Source organism: Aspergillus pseudodeflectus (assembly GCF_044049435.1).
Source record: "Aspergillus pseudodeflectus strain CBS 756.74 chromosome Unknown BJX68scaffold_31, whole genome shotgun sequence".
Classification (NCBI taxonomy): Eukaryota; Fungi; Ascomycota; class Eurotiomycetes; order Eurotiales; family Aspergillaceae; genus Aspergillus; species Aspergillus pseudodeflectus.
The window spans coordinates 157,131-177,798 of NW_027263807.1; the positions used below are offsets into that span (position 1 = coordinate 157,131).

General features: G+C 51.2%; 5 protein-coding genes across 5 annotated transcripts; 2 read left to right on the top strand and 3 right to left on the bottom strand.

The window, feature by feature from the left end:
- Window positions 1-1,156: 1,156 nt before the first annotated feature.
- BJX68DRAFT_268486 (putative C6 transcription factor) lies at window positions 1,157-3,612 on the bottom strand (the record flags this gene model as incomplete). Its single annotated transcript, XM_071046106.1, has 4 exons — window positions 1,157-2,231; window positions 2,279-2,958; window positions 3,034-3,145; window positions 3,212-3,612. 4 exons carry the CDS (start codon window positions 3,610-3,612, stop codon window positions 1,157-1,159), a joined length of 2,268 nt encoding a protein of 755 aa, XP_070897352.1.
- A 2,522-nt stretch (window positions 3,613-6,134) lies between these two features.
- On the top strand, window positions 6,135-8,650 carry BJX68DRAFT_240459 (transcription factor domain-containing protein). The gene is made up of 5 exons (XM_071040682.1): window positions 6,135-6,289; window positions 6,349-6,477; window positions 6,530-7,202; window positions 7,246-7,761; window positions 7,813-8,650. Exons 1-5 carry the CDS (start codon window positions 6,219-6,221, stop codon window positions 8,611-8,613), a joined length of 2,190 nt encoding a protein of 729 aa, XP_070897353.1. The 5' UTR covers window positions 6,135-6,218; the 3' UTR covers window positions 8,614-8,650.
- Window positions 8,651-10,735, bottom strand: BJX68DRAFT_240465 (putative MFS transporter). The gene is made up of 6 exons (XM_071040683.1): window positions 10,126-10,735; window positions 10,005-10,065; window positions 9,684-9,952; window positions 9,228-9,621; window positions 9,018-9,149; window positions 8,651-8,901 (listed from the first exon to the last, which is right to left on the bottom strand). The coding sequence occupies exons 1-6, from the start codon at window positions 10,714-10,716 to the stop codon at window positions 8,798-8,800; spliced, it is 1,551 nt and encodes a 516-aa protein (XP_070897354.1). The 5' UTR covers window positions 10,717-10,735; the 3' UTR covers window positions 8,651-8,797.
- Window positions 10,736-10,999: 264 nt separating this feature from the next.
- BJX68DRAFT_240466 (glycoside hydrolase family 72 protein) lies at window positions 11,000-13,312 on the bottom strand. Its single transcript, XM_071040684.1, has 2 exons — window positions 12,708-13,312; window positions 11,000-12,654 (listed from the first exon to the last, which is right to left on the bottom strand). The coding sequence occupies exons 1-2, from the start codon at window positions 12,789-12,791 to the stop codon at window positions 11,107-11,109; spliced, it is 1,632 nt and encodes a 543-aa protein (XP_070897355.1). The 5' UTR covers window positions 12,792-13,312; the 3' UTR covers window positions 11,000-11,106.
- A 981-nt stretch (window positions 13,313-14,293) lies between these two features.
- On the top strand, window positions 14,294-17,349 carry BJX68DRAFT_121600 (hydrogen/calcium exchanger domain-containing protein). Its single transcript, XM_071036131.1, has 14 exons — window positions 14,294-14,552; window positions 14,726-14,759; window positions 14,808-15,353; window positions 15,400-15,463; window positions 15,508-15,555; window positions 15,603-15,644; window positions 15,705-15,952; window positions 16,000-16,032; window positions 16,080-16,381; window positions 16,438-16,660; window positions 16,711-16,724; window positions 16,784-16,837; window positions 16,909-16,997; window positions 17,062-17,349. The coding sequence occupies exons 2-14, from the start codon at window positions 14,756-14,758 to the stop codon at window positions 17,072-17,074; spliced, it is 1,680 nt and encodes a 559-aa protein (XP_070897356.1). The 5' UTR covers window positions 14,294-14,552; window positions 14,726-14,755; the 3' UTR covers window positions 17,075-17,349.
- The last annotated feature ends 3,319 nt before the right edge of the window (window positions 17,350-20,668 follow it).

Below are 20,668 nucleotides of genomic sequence, written 5' to 3' on the forward strand. Positions count from 1 at the left end.
TTCCTTGGCATTCTACCTGTTGGATGCGTGGGTGTGGTTTCCTATCAGATACCTGGAGTGCTTCCAGATTGTCGATAATAGGAATCGGACAAAGCTCCGAAGAATCGGAAGCTGGCGCCTTGAAGCCGCCTCGTTGCCTCTTGTTGCCCAACAACAATACGCCCATTACCCTTCTCTGCGCCTTGCTACCTTGTTCCTCGCTACCAAGAATGATATGACAGTGAGATGCCGACCATGCTGCAACCAGGGTGTCGCAATTGCCAAAGCTTGGTATAATCGCCGACCATGCAATTAACATTGGCCATGGTGCTTTTTCAGTCAGCCTTTGGTCAGGCGGGTAATTTCGCTTCCGCAAGGCTCCTGTGAAAAATGACCGGTTTGGAATAGAAGAGGACTTTCCCGGTTGCGAGGGTCAAGGATACAAAAATGTGGAGTCATCTCGCAATTATGGAGGCTTTTCTTGTCTGACTGAAACCCAGGAGTCTAGGTGCCCACTGCTGACCAGAAATGACCTGCCATCCTGATTCTTGAGCTCAGGTTAGGAGCCCTCCGGAAGTAAGTGCCAGCGAATGATCATTAGGTATGTCAGTCGTTCTCGACCCACTTTTGGTCTTGTGTATTTTATGACAGTGTAGATATGCCAGATGTGCTTATTCCCAGGGGTTAAGCATTAATTAGCTCCGATACATAAGCTGTATGATACGCGCGATCTCTAAGCGATCTGCCGCATAGGCCGGAAAAGCCCTCAAGTACCGGCACAAAGCGCCATGCTTGTCAAGTAGCCGGTCAATAATAGGTGTTAACCGCGATGTAAGCAGTAGCTTGGCGTGGAATCTGATGCCGTTCGTGCCCCGTCAGCTGCGCGAGTAAGGTTTACTACCTATGTATAGAGCGAAGGCAGCTGCGACGTAGCGGGAATTGGTTGGTGCATCGGTAGAATGGGAGGAAACCTATACTATCATTTAGAGCACTGTGTGCTGATTCACCGGGAGACTGATACACGGGCGGGTGGATAATGACTGACAAGTTTAGATGGATTCAACTCCACGAGTCCTTTTCATGTGCGCGGACCTGATGGGCATAGAGAAAGATACATGAGCTGGTGGTATAACTCGCCAGAGGAACAATCCTCGGGACCTTAGTGAAGTTGTCAGCCTTAATTCCGAGAGTTCATTGCCGCCACGATGTCAGAATATGAGAACAGATCCTGGCACACCGTCCGGGCTCGCTGCGCCAACGGGTCATTTGTCGCCAAACACGCGAGCCATTCAGCGGCCTTGAGGACGCTTTCAATGGTCCTAGGGTGCTGGATAGTGTTCGCTTTCTGTTTGACAAATAGGCTTATCAAGAGGACAGTGGTGGCTTGCATGATATAATGCACTAGGCTCCACCAAGGCGAGCGTTGGTACACCCAGGAGAGGTCCGGTGTACTCGGTAGCAATTCCAACATCTGAGTGGCGAGGTCACCGCACAGCGCAGCCGTTGTAGTGCAGAATGTTTCAACCTGGCTACCCCATGAAGCCTGCCGAAGGAGGCGACTAAGGCAAGGCTGGGTAATGAGGATCTTGGTACTGTAAAAGGAAAAGGCAAGACTAAGCCTTTCCTTTTCACATGCCGGTGCGCCTTGGGTGAAATGAAGCTCAGCCGGGAGCTTGGAAAGCCAGCTATCTGCTCTGCCGTTCAGCGCGGAGATGATCATTTCAATCGAGCGCCAGGATTTTCGCCCGGCCCCGGGAGCGTATAGTGCATCGATAGCCCTTTGCATGATCAAACCCAGTTCGACAAAGTAAAGAAAGTGAAGTGAACTGTTTGGTGTAAGAATTTTGGCAGCTGCGGATGCAACTTGGTCACTCTGTTTACTGGGTCCGGGTGACTGACGTCTAGAAGAATCGGAAAGCAATGTGCTCTCTGCCGACTGTGCTGAGGACCGCGAGACTAGATTCTCCATGAAAAATGACCGAGCCTCATGGTCCTCAATCAGTTGCTCCACCTCGTCGCGTGCGAATTCCTCTTCGATGAAGGGGACCGGCAGAGGAGTGGTACAAGAATCTTCAGTGCTGCTAGGGAGACGCCCGGTCATGACACAAAGCAGCACATGCAGTATGTAGAGGGACCACCAGACTCTATACCGAGTTTCCCTCGAGTTTGAGAATATGATATTGCTCTCGTTTCGTAAATTCAGCCCCATGGTAACGGCTGATTGTATTGACATCCCGGAAAGCCTCCATGATCTGTAAATGTTTAGGCTTTGTGCATCGAATAAGGCGAAGTGACGTACCTATTAGCTTGGCCCACCGTTAGAAGGTAAAAGGCACTCAACCCTTCAACTTGTACTTGTTGAAGGTTCGGATGGTCTAAGAGAGCAACGTTGCCCATACTGAGCTTCCAGGCTCGGGAAAAATACGCAATGTGCTCATCGGCGTGTTCATTGCCCTGCGTCAAGTCATAGGCATACTTTGTAGCAATAGCGAATATCATATTGAGCACTGCTAGCCACCGCTTTCCAGGCCGGACAGAAGAAGCGGAATAGTATGATTTGTACTGGCCCAAAAAAGTGACCTTGCCGACAATCGGGAAATACGGATGCACAACCTGGAAGTAACTGTCGACTAGCCTGTCCGCAACCGCAGCAGGCGGGCGATAAGACAAGTCAACGGTATCCATGACGTCCACCTCCAGGTCGTCTAGAAAATAATTCGCTGTGGAAACAGTACTGCGCTCTACGCCTTTTTCCATCGGATCGCGCTGAAGATGTTGTAGGATCTTCTTCAACCTACCTATCCATGCGATTTCCGAATGCTCTCCGACAAAACCTGTAGCTTGAATCTTTTCATCACGGTTGAAATCTTCCTTGGTAAAATCGATTGAGCCTACTGGAGAGCCAGGATCAGTGGGAAAGAGAGGCGAAGGGAATTCGGAGGGTAGACGGCTCGAGGTCGGGTCGTTCTCAGATTGCTGCTATAAGAATTCGTTGAGTACAGAGCTGATATGAGAATGCTGCATATGCACTCGGTTCGTAGGGATGGCGCTTACATCGCTCAGAATCTGTTCAACATACTGAGCTGACAGAGAGTCCAGATTCGGGTAAATGTTCTGTAACAGAGTCTCAAACGTTTGGACGCGTGCTGAGAGATCGCTGAGTCGCCTAGTTCACGCCGTCAAACAAACTCTAGCCTGAGTGTGGCACCCTAGTCTAAACCAGCTCACGCACCTCGCCATCTTCTCTCGCTTCCGGTCGCCATATGAACACTGTATCCCCGACTCCTGACATCGTTGACACGTTGGACGTTGCCCACTGCATTTGACTTTTTGATCCCGACAATTCTCACATGCGCGGCTGACGCGGCCTCGATTTGGTACCGTATTTGAGCTAGTTGACCGAGGGATTGCGACTTTACTATTCAAGGAACGTTCTTGAGGGACCGTGGTGGAAGCGTTGGCGACGACGTCGGAGCTGTTGGTTGTTGTTTCGGATGGTGGTGCTTGAGTCGGAAACGAAGGCTGCGGGAAGGCAGGCGCTACCCACCCATAGACAGGTTCATTTTCGGGGACTTCAGACGACGGGGTGTAGGACGTGAAGGGGAACGGAGAAGGATAGTTTGTATCACTCATTATCGAGAGCCGACAGAGATGTTGGAGGCACCTTTTCGTCCGACTCCGGCTGTGAGCGAAAAAAAAAAAGCACCCAAATGTCAATATGAGAGAACGGGATGTGGTCAGAGTGTCAGGCACGAACAGGGACATGGTCCCGAGCAGCTTTAACCAGTTTGTTCGCTGGCCTAGAATTGCAGGGCTGTGGTAGGTCGGAATTTGATGCCGATTTCGAGGTTACCGCAAAGGGAACATGAAGCGGGTCAATGCCAATTGTTGCTTTATTGCTTTATAGCAAGCACAGGAGCCCTTGGGGTCAGCAGGAAGTTTTCGTTGGAAGTACAGCATCAGCACCAACCCAGAACATCTATGTTTCTCGGCCTAAGAATTCCTTGGAATCCATTCCCTTGCGCCGCTGCTGGGCCCAAGGTCGGTGACCGCGATGGTGAGCTGCCAAACTGACGTAACACTAAACAATCCCGGCTAACGGCGACCAGGGTCCATTCATCAACGTTTTGAACAATCGATAAGGTGGCTATTTGCGAACTCTAGCATGGCCTACCAACAAGCGGTTTCCAGCATGCCTCGTCTTCGCCAGCTCGTGGTATAGCCAGTCAAAGATTCCAGTTCGACAAACACGGGCGAGATGAGGTCTCAAAACATATTTCAATCTGAAGGAAAATATGTCACATCGCGTGGATGCCATCCAAGCGCATGTGGATGAAGGAGCGGAGTCCCAGCTCTTTTCCCTTTTCTCAGAAGCGCTTTCGTCGTCCGCCAAGCGATCGTGATCGGCAAAAGTGGTGGGGTTTCGCAAGGCGTATGTGATAGGCAGTGAGTAGCGTGGTGCAGGTTATGGTCCTCTCGGCCTCAGGGTGAAGCCCTCGATGTTATTGGGCTACTCCGAAAGCGCTGTGCGCCTGCATCTGAAGACTTCGGGTTTTCGAGGCCCCCTCATCAGGTTATCCGAAGCTTGTCATTTCGAGTCTCTTCACACAACGCCCGCAGATATATTCGCGAAAATTGAAGCATGGGCTATCAACCCGATACTAGGGTACTGACGCTCAAGCGAAATCTATGGCATTCGCGACCGCTCACTGAGAAAGCAACTTCACTCCGGACTGGTTGATGCTACAGGTGAGAGCAGTTAGCCATAAAAGTAAGAGTCACAAGCCAACACTTCGAACTTAATTCGGAAACGAGCTCACCAATTCTATTCCAAACCCCTGTGTATGGCGACCGCGGCTGCACAGATGAAAACACATGGCAAGATGAAAGTCCTGAGCGCAGGCTGCTCACTGCGGGCCACACCGAATTGTGCGATCATGAAAGCAAACCATCCGTTCAGGAGAGTCGGGATAAGAGCGAAGTCGGGATCCAGAGAAGAAACCATCTGCCATACACCCGAAATGTTATTACAGAGTAACAGCAATTGGCATGGAAAAGAGTTCCGAGGAGGATGACGTCGGAGGCAGGTTCGATCCCCATGCAGTTGGGCTAGTCGGCAGCGCGACCTAGGTATTATCCCGGCGGACACTAGGCTCCTTATTCCAGTGGTTCTCAGGCAATATCAGACCTTGTCAGCATTCACCTACCAGATCCTCAACCTAAAAAGATCATTGTGGCCCATTTATAGCTAGACGGCCTTGGGATTCATCTACAACGTAAACATGACGCCATCCAGGTACTTCCATGCTGATCTCTGCTGATCCTCCACGATCTCGAGTGCGGCATAGTTGATTTCCAACACCACCTCGAATAAAACGAGTGACAACCTTGGAAGCGATTATCGGTTAGTCCAGGAGGCACTACGTAGGTTTAGTATACCGCCCGATTGAACCATGCCGTACTAACTTCTCCGCCTCAGGTTCATTAACTATATTTTAATGATTCCACCATAGTACTAGCCCTTCGACAAGGAGAGCATTGTGGGCGCTTAGCACCTGCAATCACCTTGAGAACCCCATAAGACTCCATTAATCGTACCGGATTCTGCGTCTTCTCCATCAGTCACCACTCGCCTCAAACGCACCTCCATCATTAACCTACCGAGGCTGACGGCGACGAAGTGTCAGGCGAACCAATTAGATCATCATGGTCTTGATATTATTCCTGGCCCTCAAATCAAGAACGATAGGAGATTTAACAGAAGATATGCTTCGAATCCCTAGGCCAATTATAGAACATTTTTTTACTCTATATCGACTTGACTGATTGACTCTGTCGGCCAGCACAGCGGACGATATATTTTCCATTGTGCAATCCCTATGCAAATACAACCGAAGCTTAATGAGATATTATTGGCTCCACAGATTAGGCCTGATATGACAGCTCCTCATACGTTCAAAGAAAATTTAGAATCAAATGACTACCTACTAGTGGTAGGTATCAGGTTCTTAGTATGCCAGATGCTGCGTCGTACTTTCGTATATGGACATCCAAAGTAGCTAGGCCTAATCGCCGATGGGTCCCGGCCCAGCTTCAGCTCGGCGAAGAGTCAAAACGCCGACCAACGCCACTGTCACCTTTGCTAAACTGCACTCTCAAGCTTGAAGGCCCCCAACAAATCCAGTCCGAAGCAATTCATTGACTTTTATTCTCCGACACTGTATGACTCAGTATGGGTCATGAATCGCAGAAAACACAACAGAACACCCGACTCGGTCGGTGAAGCTTTGAAGCGAAGGAAGATCATTGCGTACGTCGAGGGCCAAGTTTCGCGACATTAGCCCTGAAAACATACTGAGTTGTCTTTAGTTGCGAACGATGTCATTCCCATAAGATCAAATGCTCCGGTGGCCAGCCTTGTGCTAAGTGTCGAGCTGTCGGTTGTGCCGATGACTGTCGGTACCCTGCACGGGACCGCCAAGTCAAAGTCAGCGAAAGGTAGTTTAATCCGGTCGAATTTCAACGCGATCTAGGTGCTAATCGACTACAGCTATCTAGAGCAGATCTTGACCGAAAATCGACGCCTGAAGGAGCAGTCGGGCTCCTCGGCCAACACCCCCGAACAAGACCAAGCCGATGGGAGCACCAACCCCGAACTGTCTCGGCCCGCAGGAGAAACACCGGATGAGGGCAACACCAGTGTTCGGAATCCATTGATCGGTGATAAGGCATGGTTTCATGCCTATGACCCTTCAGCGCCACCAATCTTTGTTGGCGAAGCGGCCTGTACTGCGTTTGCTACTCGCTTTCGCCAGCTTCTGACGGGGAGTAGTGCCACAGCCCATATTCGCCGCACCCAGTATGTGAAAGAAGAAAATATCGCTGCCGCCAATGCAAACGAGATTAGATGGCCGACTCTTCAGCAGGCACGACTGCTTGTTAAGATTGCGCTGCAGCAAATCAGTTGTATTTATCATGTTCTCCTGCGCAAGTCCACCCTAGAGAAGCTGGAAGAGATATACAGAACCGAAGATTTTGGGTGTACGGTCAATCAGTGCAAGTTTTTCGCTCTGTTTGCATTTGGTGAGGCTTATTCTATGAGAAGTGAGCCGTCCTCTGGCTCAAGGGTTCCTGGCACCTCGTACTTTGCCCGCTCGCTGAGCTTGGTACAAGTGCTGCCCGAGAGAACTAGCATCACGCATCTAGAGACGCTGTTGTTACTGGTACGTCTCTTTCTACCGAGAAAGTATTGTGCTAATTGGGTAGTCCCTCTTTTCGTACTATCTGAACCGACGGCACTCGGCGTACGTTTTAATTGGGAGTGCCATGCGGCTGGGTTTGTGCATAGGGTTGAATCATAACATTCCCGAGTCTCAGTGCAGTGATCCGGTGGAACGTCAGCACCGAGTGCGCATCTGGTGGACAATTTACATATTTGACCGCATGTGGGCGTCGAAGATGGGCCTACCGTCACAGATACTGGACGATGATATCCATCTCGATATGCCGTCGGCAATTTCGCCAACGCCCCTCTATGAGGAGCAGTTTTCGGACGCGGAGTTCATCCAAGCTAACATAAAGCTCGCTCGTATAGTGGGCGACACAACCGCGCAGGTATACAGTCGACGCAAATACAGCGAGACGTTCTTACAGCGGGTGCAAAAGCTGTTGAAGGCGCTGAAGAACTGGGTGGACACGCTCCCTGAGCATCTACGGTTGAATGTTGATGAGCCTGAAATGAACCGAAAGCACATCACATCAATACACCTTGCATTTAATCAGGTACGTTCTCTCCCAGTCTAATCAAATTGGTTACAGAAGTAACTCGAATAGTGCGTCATCCTCACCACCCGACCAACCCTACTCCACCTTTTCAAACTCAACGACGCTCGCCGAAACACAGACGCAGGACCAGGAGAGAATATTTCACAACCCGTCTTAACCCTAGGAGAAGCTTGCATCCATGCCGCGCGCCACTCACACTCCCTCATCTTAACCAAGTGGATCAATGGCTCCCTGCCGGTATTTGGCTACTTTCACGCCCACTACCTGTTTTCTTCGTGTATCGCCCTCGCCATGTCAAGTTTCCTCCCCATCGGCAGTCCTGCGGATATAGGAGCCTTTGAAACAGGCATTGAAGTGCTCTCATCGATGAGCGAGAACGGCAACCTAGCCGCCTCGGAGTTCTACCACAATCTCAAACATGTCAAGAAATGTCTTGATCGCTACCGCGCGGAACGACAGCCTGATGACATTCGCAGACGACCATCTTCCGTTGCAACAGCCGCAATAGACGTCGCATTCACATCTGCATCTGTGGAACCCTCGGCCACAACCACCGCACAGGCAGACTCAACATCTGGTGCAATCCTAGCTCCTGAACAAGACTTCATGAATCCAGGATATCGATACGCGCAGCCAGGCCCAAGCTCTAGCTCAGGGCAAGCACTGGGACAGGAGGATCCCCTGACCGCACGCGAGCTTCCAGGCGGCTTCACGACCGCAATGGCGTTTATGGAGCCAACAATGCAGGACTTTCTTGCACAGTCAGACCTAGATCTAGGGTTATTGCATCCAGTGGAAGCATTTATGAATGAGGCAGAAAATCTATATTCAGGACATGAGTTTTCCTGAGATATGAAGTCATGCTGATGTATAATTATATAAGGTCTATCTTTGTCTATATATGTGATCTATGAAATATGTATCGTGTCTATGGGGTATCCAGTAAGGGTTACGATAAAAAAAACCCAGCGCTCGCTCCAAAATAGCCAACGCAACGCACGCCCAATGGATATTTTGAGGTGAAACCATTCGATCACTTCTCAAGCGGAATCCTCCTCTCCACCCACCGCTGCATCTCAATCCCCCACCGCGCAATCATTACGACCAGCACAGCTCCAGTAAGCGTCATGAATGCAGCTGTATCAAGCCGATTTATTAGTTCATAGCCCCAACCTCAAAGTAAAGGATAGAATGTCTTTTCAAGAAAGACAAGCTAGGGAGAGAGTAGGAAAAAGGGAACATGGGCAACATACAAATGGTAAACGTCCATCCAACCCCAATATCATCAATCACCGGCACGACCAGCGCACTCGCCCCCGCAGAGAATGTATACTGGATGATATACTTTCCGCTAATAACCTCGCTGCGACGGGAGGGGAGAGCCTCTACAACGCAGAACCACATTAGCAAACTCGTCCATAGAGCAGGACACAAAGATGGGCCCCTAAGGAAAGATATCCTACCAGCAGCATAAGTATTTAATCCATTAAAGCTGCCCATCAACCCGACACCAGCCACAAACCCCGCCACAATGGGCAGCGCCATGCCCCCCTTCTCCTCCTGCAACGACCACGCATAGACGAGCGTCGCGCCGGGCAGAACAAGGAAGAGCATCACGAGCCCGCTATTCAACCTGTCCTGCGGGAGCCGGAACCCGCGCGTCTTGATATACCGGCGTACAGTCATGTCTGCCAGACGGCCGCCGAGGACGGAGCCGATGAGGAAGCCCGACCCGGGGGCAAGGTAGAAGAGGCCTGAGACGAGGGCGGAGGTTAGGTTGAAGCGTGGGTTGAAGATTGTGCGCGCGCTGGAGAGGAGGGCGTAGAGGAATGTGGAGAGGAGGCCGCAGGTTAGGAACTGGTGTTTCTCGCTTTAGTAGGTGCCATTCTCTGTTTGGAGTGGTGTAAGGGTGGACGTACGGAAAAGAACATATTTGGATAGAGCCAGAGCTTGAAGACTGGGAGTGGATTGAAGACGTGGAGTATATAGCGCATGGTAATCTGCTTCTTGTTCTTCTTCTTTTCGGCCCCACTACTGGAGTCAATAGCAGCGTCAGGGTCAATTTCTTCTTCGATCTCGGGGACGAAGAGGAGAGAGAGGATCAGGCCGAGACCTGCCATGGCGGTTTGTAGCCAGTAGATGTTGCGCCAGCTTGCGAAGGTGACAATCACGCCGCCGATGCAGGGTCCTATACACCCAGTTAGCATGTCAAACCTTTCTATAGCTGGAGGATTGCATACCAATAGCAGGACCGGCGACAGTCCCTAGCATGAAAAATCCCACTGCTGTTCCTCTAACTACCTATACATGTCACTTGTCAGTCCAATTGATTTCTTCTCTGGCCAAAAACGGGAGACGCACCGGCTCAAAAATATCCGCCAGCACCGTCTGCCCCATAACCATAAAGCTCGTCCCCGTCAACCCGCCGAGCACACGAAAGACGGTAAACATCGCCATATTCTGGGCTGCACCAGTACACACGGAACAAACAACCAACACGCCCACAGCAATGTTATAGCTGAGCCGCCGGCCCAAAAGCACTCGCAGCGGCCCCCAAATTAACGTCGAGAATCCCATGGCGAGCAGCACGCCGGCGTTCATGACATTCAGGATCTCCGGCGTTGTGTGGAACTCGGAGGCGATTTCGGGGGTTGCGGGGAGAAGCGATGTGCTGCTGAAGGTCACGGCGAGGGCCATCCAGCTTACGGTGAAGAGGATTATGGATTTGCGCCATCGGGGCAGGGAGTAGCCAGATGATTGGGGTGCGGAGTGAGCGGGGGACGAGGCGAGTTTTTGTTGGAGTGGTGAGGTTGAGTTTGGGGTTGCTGTCCCCGTTTGCGGGAGGGACTTTTCGGGGTCGGGGTCCATGATGACTAGGTTCCGGAAGGTGAATTGGAGAGGAAGACCAGGATTAGCTTGGTGGTTTGGTTTGTTTTTATATCGATTAGGCATGAATCCAACAGACCATGGCGGATTCTTTTCCGTCCTCGGTCAAAAGTTGCATCGCCGAACTAGATTTGCGACTTTGGCTTCGGCATCCACGGCGGGCTCGGGGCAGATAAGTATAGCCATGTTTCCGCGTCATCTGAGTCTCTTTAAATATTAGTAGGACTACTCCCTTGAGATAGGTTTGCGTGGTGATTTGACATACTCGAGTCCAAGACTACGCAAGCATCGAGACTCGGCATTCCAGGCCAAGCCCCTACGGTACCCAGGATAGGGCAGATCGACAGACTTGAAAATCTAGAAACTGACATTTATGTACTATGTACGAAGATAAAGCTCAAATCAATACAGGAACGCAGCGTAACATGATCAAATCACACCTAAAAATCCACCCATCTACAGCAAAAGCATACCGACACCGGCAATCATGCTGGTCATGATGTAGGCGCCGAGCTGCCACTTGCCAACGTACACGGCCATGGGGGCAGCAGCAAGACCGGCAGCACCCTCGGAGGTTTCGCTGGACGAAGAAGAATCAGAATCAGAGTTGGGGTTGCCTCCAACACCGCCCTCGGGGGTGGTGACATTGCCGGTGCCGCTCTCACCAGCCTGGTCAAGCAGGCTGCTGCAGCTGTCGCTGCTGTCAGAAGCCTCGACGACCTCACCACGGCTGTCAAAGTCACAGGCGTCGGCAGCGTTGTTCTGTCCTTTGTAGTACTGAGTCATGACAAAGGAGAGCTTCTGCTTGGAGGTACAGACGCTGTACGCTCCGTATGTACCGTTGTACGCATCAGCCTTTTGGCCGGCGCAGTACTTGCCACCCTCGAGACCGCAAATGTAGTCAAAGATCTCGCCGTACTCTTCAGCGTCAACCGAGTCCTTGACCTTGCAGGTCAAGGTGCTGTCCATGCAGGAGCAGAGTTGCGCGTTGGGAGAAGGAGGAAGGTCCTCGCTGGCTTCCCAAGCCTTGTTGACGGTAGGGCAGGTTGGGATCGCGGTGTTGGTGGGAGTGTAGGTCTTGCTGTTGACCCCGGTGGCGGTGACCTTTTGCATCTGTGAAGACAGGTAGGAGAAGTCATCCTGAGTCTCGACCTTGTTGTTGTTGATTTCGACAAGACCATAGTCGTTGGCCTCTTGGAAGTACATGTAGACGATACCACCGCTCCAGACGTCGTTCATCTTGGGGCCGAAGAGGACGGGAACGTCGGAGAAGGTACGAGGACGGGGTTCGATGCAGCCATATTCGGAGAAGAAGGCAGGAACGGGGTAGTCGCTGAATTCCTCGGTACGGTCCTTGTAGCCAGACTTTTCAAAAGTCGACTCACCGCACCACTCGTAGATGTTGTAACCGAACATGTCAATGCGGCTCTCCTCGTCACCGCAAATCAGATAGTCCTTCATATCTTCGCGGAGCTCGGCGTTGTCATCGGTGGCGTATCCAACAACGAGAGTTTCACGGTGGTTCTTCTTGATGTAGGCCTTCATATCACGCACGGCAGCCTTGACAAACGCAATCGAGTCGGTGTTGGTGTTGTTGTTGGCGACCTCATTACCGGCAAAGAAACCAATGACGTTGGTGTAGTTGGCAAAAGCATCCACAACACTGGTGTATCGGTTGTACAGATCAATGTTCCACTCGGGGTCGGCGCGGTTGATGGATTCGGCGGGGGAAGACAGGTCCGTGATGAGGTAGATGCCAGCGTCCGCCAAGAGGCCCATGCAGCGGTCGTGGTTCTTTTCAGGGTTCACGGCATAGGTACGGATAACGTTGGTGCGCAATTCCTTGAGGTAGGGGATATCACGCTCGCAGTTCGAGTCATCAGCCAGAGGGTCGCTGTAGTGCTCGTTTTCAGCGGTCGTCCCATTGGCGCTGTATTCCTGCTGGTAGGCGACACCGCGGATAAAGAACTCGGTGCCGTTGTTGGAGTAAAAGAATTTGTTGCCCTACGCGACTGACTGTTAGCAAGGTCAGAGGTTGATGCGACCGGGTAGCCCACCTTTGTAGTAATGACGGGCAGGTCGGCCGCCAGGGCGCTGCTCGCAAGGAGAGTTGCACCGGCGAGGGCGGAGGAGAACTTCATGGTGGATTAGAAATGTAGCCAAGAACGAGTGTCGAGAACGGATGATCTGAAAATCAGTCGTTGATCACGAAGATCTTTAATGACGGTCACTTCTCCCAAAACGAAGCAGGAGGAAGTAGGCTTAAATATGAGGTCAACGAATGACTGACGGCACGTACACGTAGCCGTCTGGATGAGCGGAAGAAGATGGACACGAAATAATCAAGAGGCAGGAGCAAAGAAAGAAGAAAAGGCGAAGGTTGGAAGAAAGGAGGTTTCGTTAGATATGGAACCGCCGGCAAGCAAGAGGCCACTGGAAAGTGGTTTGTAAATACAGGGGCCTTACAAGATTCTCACTAATTTTTGCTGTCCCTGAGAGAACCCTCAATTGGAGCCCAGGGGTCCCTGGAGTCCCTGAGGGTCCAGTCCCCTTATGTAGGGTCTACGGGAGCGCTCTGTGTCCGAATCTGTTCGCACACTCACCGCAAGTATCCTCTTTTCTCTGTCAGGACATCAGATAGCATCATTATACAGTTCCTATGTAGCCCAGAACTTCCAAGACACAGCCAAGAGCGACAAGGCACAAGCAAGAGGAGTGTGGCCGGATGTGGTCCGCAACGTCAGCTGCTAAGAATATCTGAAACTAGAGCCTGGTCTTAACTGCTGATTGGTTCTAGGGACGAGCCCCTGTTACCAAATACGGTTATTACTGTAAATACACATGCAATACTGGTATCTTACATGCGCCCAGTGACTTGGTATGTCTTGTTTTCTGCTAATAATGCTTGTGGTCTTGGGTAGAAGTAAATGCGTTGTAATGCTCACGCTTAATCCTACCTCAATAGTTTAAAGACTTATCAAGGATTGGTAGGAACAATCATTTGAGTCGGGCGCCCGGTCGCACCTGCTGGAAGACTGGATTGAAGGGTGCCACTGGATGGCCACCTGAGCCCACTCCAGGTTTCAAGATTTCGGAATCCATTATTCGCTGCGACCACGGGGCCGCTATAAACAAAGCAGGATATCTCAATTGGAAAGCCTTCAGTTAATCGCGAGTTACTGCCTTGCATCCATCACTTTGATCAGTGCTGACTGGATCAAAGCCTCAAAGAGTCTCCTTGCATCTTTGCATCGGTCTCTGCGATTTTGATGGCTTGTGACATCACTTTATATGCGAGCTGCATAGCCACACTGGCTGAGCCAATGAGACGAGCCCAGCTGGCGGCCGTTTGATGAGGATGGCCAGTCAAAGGAAAGATTTCTCATCCCCTGCTGAGGTGCAAGCGCCTTTGATCCAAGATTCTTGACGCAGTATGCCAAGATGGGCAAAGCTTCGCCATGAAATCTTAGCGGCGATCAGAGCGTTCTGGAGTCTGCACGAGGCCGATCAAGCAAAACAATGCGATTGCAGACTCTGATGAAGTTTGATGTCAGGGAATTTTTAGAATGACGAAGTTTGGCTTGCTGGCAGGCTCTCTCTCCGCCAACTGCTTTTTTGAACTTTTGCTCTTCAAGGTTCGCCTGGACAGACACTTTTGAGTTTCCTTTGATCGTCCAAATTATTATTTGTCCGTTTCCTGTAAAAATCTCTCAACAACGTGTCCCACACCGGCCGAACCCCTAGCCCCTTTTCTGATTCACCTTTTGCAAGTTGCACCTCCCCAGCCTCGTCTTTCCTTTTGAGTGCAACGAGCTCCAGGCTGCAACATAACCAAGAGTTACCCCAGGCTAAGTCTTTCAGCCACACTTGTCCATCAGGCGCCTCAAAAGGGTCCAGTCAGAGTAAGCCCATTCTCAGCTATCATTCGTCCATTTCCTGTGCCTTTTACCCAAAATGCTGTCATCGTCGTACGGCCGGGACGTATGCCTATGGGTGTGGCTCAACCGCTGCGCCATCAACATCTACTTTTCTATATCAATCTCATTCACCCAGGCTAGTTCTGACGTTGCTACAGGTATAGCCGTGAGTTGACTGTCCTATCAAGATGCGTGAGTATAGATTTCACCATTATCTTTTCTTTTTCTGATTACCGTCAGATATCTACAAAAGTCAAGCCCGAAGATCCGCATGGTACGACCATGAAGGCGAACCAACAACCCATAATCCATTCAAGAAGTTTCGCAGACGCCCACGACGGACGAGTTCTATCCAGCTTGAGAACCGATTAACGCAATTTCCCACTGCCGGCGCGATAGCCCCTTCGGAACAGATACAGCGCAACAGAGAAATGAGAGAAGGGCTAGAGGGACCGACTCACGCAGACACGTTTCCCACGCGACCCACGACCACAGACACAGCTCGGCCTGAAAGCACTCTGGAAAAAGTTGAGCCGGAGCCGTCGATGCGCAGCAATGAGCCGATCAACGTATCGAACCGTGACCAATCTGTAAGCGAATCCAGCAGCAAACCTAGAAAGAGAAAGGGATTCCTAGGGCTTGGAAATCGGTCCGGGGGGGAAGAGATCGAAGCGTCGGCAGCAGATGCACCGGTTGATAAGCAAAAGTTTACTGCCGTGGGGCAGTTCAAAGCTACTGTCTTGAACTCATGGATCAACGTCTTGCTTCTTGCTGCGCCTGTTGGAAGTAGGTTGCCATCAATGCAGCATTCTGGACTTGCTAACAGCTTTAGTTGCGTTGAACTATGTCGATGTTGACCCAGTCGCTGTCTTTGTGGTCAACTTTATCGCCATCATGTACGCTTCTCAATCCCGATAGATGACTCGGCTAACAGGTACAGCCCATTGGCAGCCATGCTGAGCTACGCCACCGAGGAAATAGCATTACGGTAGGAATGGCGAATCATCAATATAAACAGGTGCTAACAGGCTGCAGAACTGGAGAGACAATTGGCGGGTTGTTGAATGCCAGTTTCGGGTAAGTTGCTTGTTGCCTCGTCACCTCATCTCAAATCTGCGCTCACACTCGGTCTTATAGAAACGCGGTCGAACTGATTGTGGCCATTATTGCCCTGGTCCATGACGAAACGCTCATTGTACAGACTTCTCTGATCGGAAGTATGCTCTCCAACCTTCTCCTCGTTCTAGGCATGTGCTTCTTCTTCGGTGGCGTAAACCGCCTCGAACAACACTTCAACCCCGTCGTAGCGCAGACAGCAGCTAGCCTTCTTGCTCTGTCAGTAGGGTGCTTGATCATCCCAACGGCTTTTGACGCCTGGTCCGATGGTATGTGAAACCCTTCAAAGCATCGATTCAATCACTAACAAATCTAGCCAATACGTCCAAGATTGCACAACTTTCTCGAGGTACGTATCTGCTCAAAAGTTCAAGACCACCTTCTCACCCTGTATAGGCACTAGTATCATGATGTTGGTCGTGTACGGATGCTACCTCTTCTTTCAACTCAAGTCACACACAGATATCTATAATGCTCCAAGCCAAAAGTCTGAGAAGAGACGCCAGAAAGTGTCAGAAGGCGACGCCAGCCGGGGCATCGCACAGATTGGTCACATGTCTGCGGCGATGGCTGGCTCGCATCAAGTGTCCATGCAGAATCCGGATGATGAGGTTGAAGAGCCGCAGCTCAGTGTGTTCGTGGCTATACTGACACTATGCATCTCTACGGCTTTTGTTGGGATCTGCGCAGAGTTCATGGTATTCCTACTTTTCCTTTTTTGCGACTGATGCGAACAGATGACTAACTTTGCTAGGTTGATTCGATCGACGCTCTGACGGAGGAAGGCAGTGGTATCTCAAAGACATTTGTCGGTCTGATTCTACTCCCCATTGTCGGTAATGCGGCCGAGCACGCTACGGCGGTGACGGTATCGATCAAGGACAAGATGGACTTGGCTATTGGAGTTGCAGTGGGTTCAAGCATGCAGATTGCACTGCTGGTGCTACCACTTATTGTAGTGCTCGGCTGGATTATGGGTAAGTCTACTATTTTCATCTCAAGCAGGACTTGAGCTAACAAATTGCAGGCAAAGATGATATGGTATGCGTTCTTGTCGTTGACATGGCTACGAAAGTCAGGGACACTGCTAACGATGGTAGACACTCGACTTTGACGCCTTTCAAGTGATCCTGCTCTTCGTATCCGTGCTACTGGTAAGAATTCCTCGAGCGCCAACCGCAGTCTCAGGCCCCTGGTCATGTGTATCGCTCGCTAACCATACAAGGTCAACTACCTCATCGCCGACGGAAAGTCGCACTGGCTCGAAGGCGTCCTCTTGATGATGATGTATTTGATTATAGCACTAGCTGCTTGGTGAGTTGAACAGCACCAAACGAACATTTACCTACCAGGGAAGTGCCATTACTAACTCGCGCAGGTTCTATGGTTGATCGACTCAAACCGCCTATTCATTCCTCTTTTCTTATTTTCTACGTTGGCTTCTTGGTAGACAAGACAAGACTGAGCCCGGGACCGAGACATTGATCAATTTAAATTGTACTGGGATTTTATATTGCGACTGCTATTTATTACTCCTTCCCTCTGCTCTTCAAACGTCGAGGTAGATTGGTGGCTAAACAGCAACCGGCAACTGTAGCTAAGTGGACGGGAATTTCTCCGAGCAAAGTCAATAGCCGACAAACAACACGCAACCGTCCACCGCGAGATTCATTCATTCGCGAACCCAAAACTGCCATCTGATTGAATCAAACGTCCGCAGATTCTCCGACGGGCATTTCCCCCGAGTGGAGTCTTTCCAGCAGTTAGTACTAACGGGGCAGCGTCGGGGCTGGCCATTCAATTTCACTGGTGATGGAGCCGCGACGGCGCGACCGAGATGGCTCCAGGCTAATCGGGTAAATATTCAGGACCCGGACGGAGGGAATGCCGCTTTATTTTTCGCTGGGGCGACTTGAACACTGTGCGGAAATTCCGAGTCTTCAGTTGAGTTGACGTAAAGTAAACCCGAGGTCCTCCAACTTATCGCCCAGAAAAAAAAGGTCCCAGAATAGCGAGCGGAAGGGTAAGGTTTCCACGGCCATGTGGTTGTAACTCATCACACTTCTCCACAAATCAGACTCCGAAGCGAGCTTTGGGACCGGGGAAACCTCCTTCACAAACCCAACCATACGCCATGCATGCCATCCATGGGCCGTGGGAGGCACTGGCAGATGGCACTGAAGGGCAGTCCGTCGCATGGGCCAGCCATTGAACCTCCCTCGGCTTTGGTGTGGTTTGGTTCAATGCAACCCTAGTCTGTCCAATACCAGACTCCAGCTCACCCCAGCCTGGTAGTAGTGACTTTTAACATTTTTACCCCAGCGCAGCGAAGTACAGTGATGTCCAGTCTAATCCCGGGCGCGTGGGGTTCACCGGATCAGACGATGGACGACTGGGATGCCCTGTTTGAGAATGCCGGCGAGGCTAAAGGTTCGGCTGGCAGTGGTGTGTCCGACGTCACGAGGTCGAGTTGAATCATACTTGCCTACCTACTAACCCCGTAACGAGTTGGAGAAGGCGGAAATTGTGGACGGAGAATGGAGTTGAAAGCCTAGTTTCGAGTATGACACCGTCAAGGACCATGACCTAAGTGAGCCCGGTGCTCGCGGTATCTATACCCGAGTGCTTTGTTTCTGTCTACGCATGCTTTGCCGAAGCCTGCCTGGTTCCGCGAAACTCGGTATTTGGTTGTGTATCACCTCAAGCCTGGTAGTCCCCGGGGCAGGGCAAGGAGACGAGGCATCTGGATTGCAAGGTGAAACTCGTCGCCACTGTCTCCCGTACCTGTCAAAATTCATCGCCTCAACCCGGTCCCAAAATTCCACTCCCACTCTACCAATTCACGTGCAAGACCCTTTCGTCCCCGCTGTAGCGTAAGGGCAGCCTCAACCTGAAGAAGCCGCTCTGACCTTCGGAGACCAAGACTGTACCTCTGACAAACCTATTCTGACACGAACGACCAAACTCAAACTAACAAGGCAAGGACCATCATTGGACAAATCCCAGACAGTCAGGCAGACCCATGCGCATTTGCACCTGCATCTGATCTATGCCGTTCCTTATAGGCCAGATATTCCGGGGTTGGGACTAGCAGAGAGGGGGTCAAGTTCCGAGGACTTCTGATCCGTCCGCGGCTGGAACGGGACGATGGCACTGCATCATTGCATTGCTTTCCCATCGCGGATGTCGGGTGGTTCTGCTGGAAGCTTGATGATGATAACAGAGGCACGGGGCTATAGCGGCGAGCTTGAGGCCTACCTGGTCAGTTGCGACCTACCCTCCCCGCGACCGAGATGGATTTGGGACCCTCGATTTCGACGGGCATGGATGGTGGAAATCTCAGTCTACTCCCCGGATAGACGCGGCGGAACCTCGGGATATGGTATCTGAGGGTGTTCTGACGTTGTAGTCCCCTCAGGGCAACCCAGTCTCGTCCTTCGCGGAAGAAGAAAAGCAATATTTGCGAGTTCATAAAAGAAAGAAGAACCAGAGCACGAAAAAAAAAAAGGAAAATAAATCGTTATCACACAAGTGCTCTCACCACACACAAAGCAAGGTGACCTCGCATCGATCACCGGAATCACATTCAGTTCGGCAGCTTGTCAGGCAGGCACGTCTCGTCAGGCCTGGACAGCTCGGACGGAAAGGACTTGGCTTGTACCGCGACTAGGCACACTCGTCTTTCGTCTTCCGACCAGGATTCAGCTAGCAGATCGATTAATACGGGGTGTTAAGAGACCAGCGATTCGTCGGTTGAGCAGAGCGCACTGCGCTATGTTCGCCCAGTCGGTACTGCGTCTAGCCGTACCGACCAGATGAGACGTAGACGAGAATGAACATGGCGGTTGTATCACCCTCCTTGCCCGCCCTTCTTTTCGTCAGAGCATGGTGGCGGTTATGCTTACTGCATTGAGAACGGGGAGAAGAAATCCACGAGAAAGAGTTCGGACATTCTCCGGGAAACCCCGAGCGACTCGTGAGGTTACCTAGCGAGACTAGCAGTGTAACGGTTGAGCGGGCGAGCCACCGTCCGTCAAAATGCCACGGCAAAATCAACGGGAGGAACAGACGTCCCAAGAAGAAAATGTGGAGAGCAGGGGAAAAATGATCGGGATGTAATCTCTGGCCCTTGTGGGTGAGCTCACCGCTGCGAATGATCAATAATAATGCATAAAAAATAAGCGCATGAATAAGAAGGCGAGAATCCTCCTATAAAAGCGCTGATATTACCTACCGGGCAGCGATTCGAATCCCATCGCAGGTGGCACTCAGCAGCGTTTCCAGGGACAGAGGCTGAGCAGCAGAAAAGCGACTGCGGGGTCAGGTCGGCGGTCTTGTGCCTCGGGACCGGTTAAATGCGCGGGGAACTTCCGTTGCCGGCAATGCGCGCGCTGAGGTCAATTCCGATCTTTTGTCGGTCGACGATCGGCTTGTGGGTTTGCCTTCCTCTTGTGGTGGGATGGCCAACTTTGGTGACCTCACAGGCATTCAAGGTTCCGGTGCTGGATGGGCTTTTTTTGCCAGATTTCTTTTTGCACATGAGGTCACGGTCGGGCAGACTGCACTCTGCAAAACCTCGTCTGTTGAGGCAATGCCGTGTCGATCGGGAATCAATCCCTGTCCAACCACTCTGCCTGTGCCAGCCAATCTTCGTATTCTGCCGACCTGGAGGGTGTCGCGGCTCGTGAGAACGAGCTGAGATCTGGATCTGGCTTTCTTGGATCTTCTTCCCCGCGGGGTGCTCGTCATTTATCTCAACTTACTCCAATCTTTTGAAAAGAAGGATGGGGTGGGTGAGAACGGGATTTGACAGTCGGTTTACATGTCGGGAGACTGCATCTACGGGAAACATCCAGATCCGGAGCAGAACAGAACACAGTTATGTAATGATAATAAATGCCCGGTCAATTGGTCAAGTGACGTTCCACAGCACGGCTGTTGGTAACCGGCTTCTTCGGTCCGTCTCGGAGTTCAATCGAGAGGAG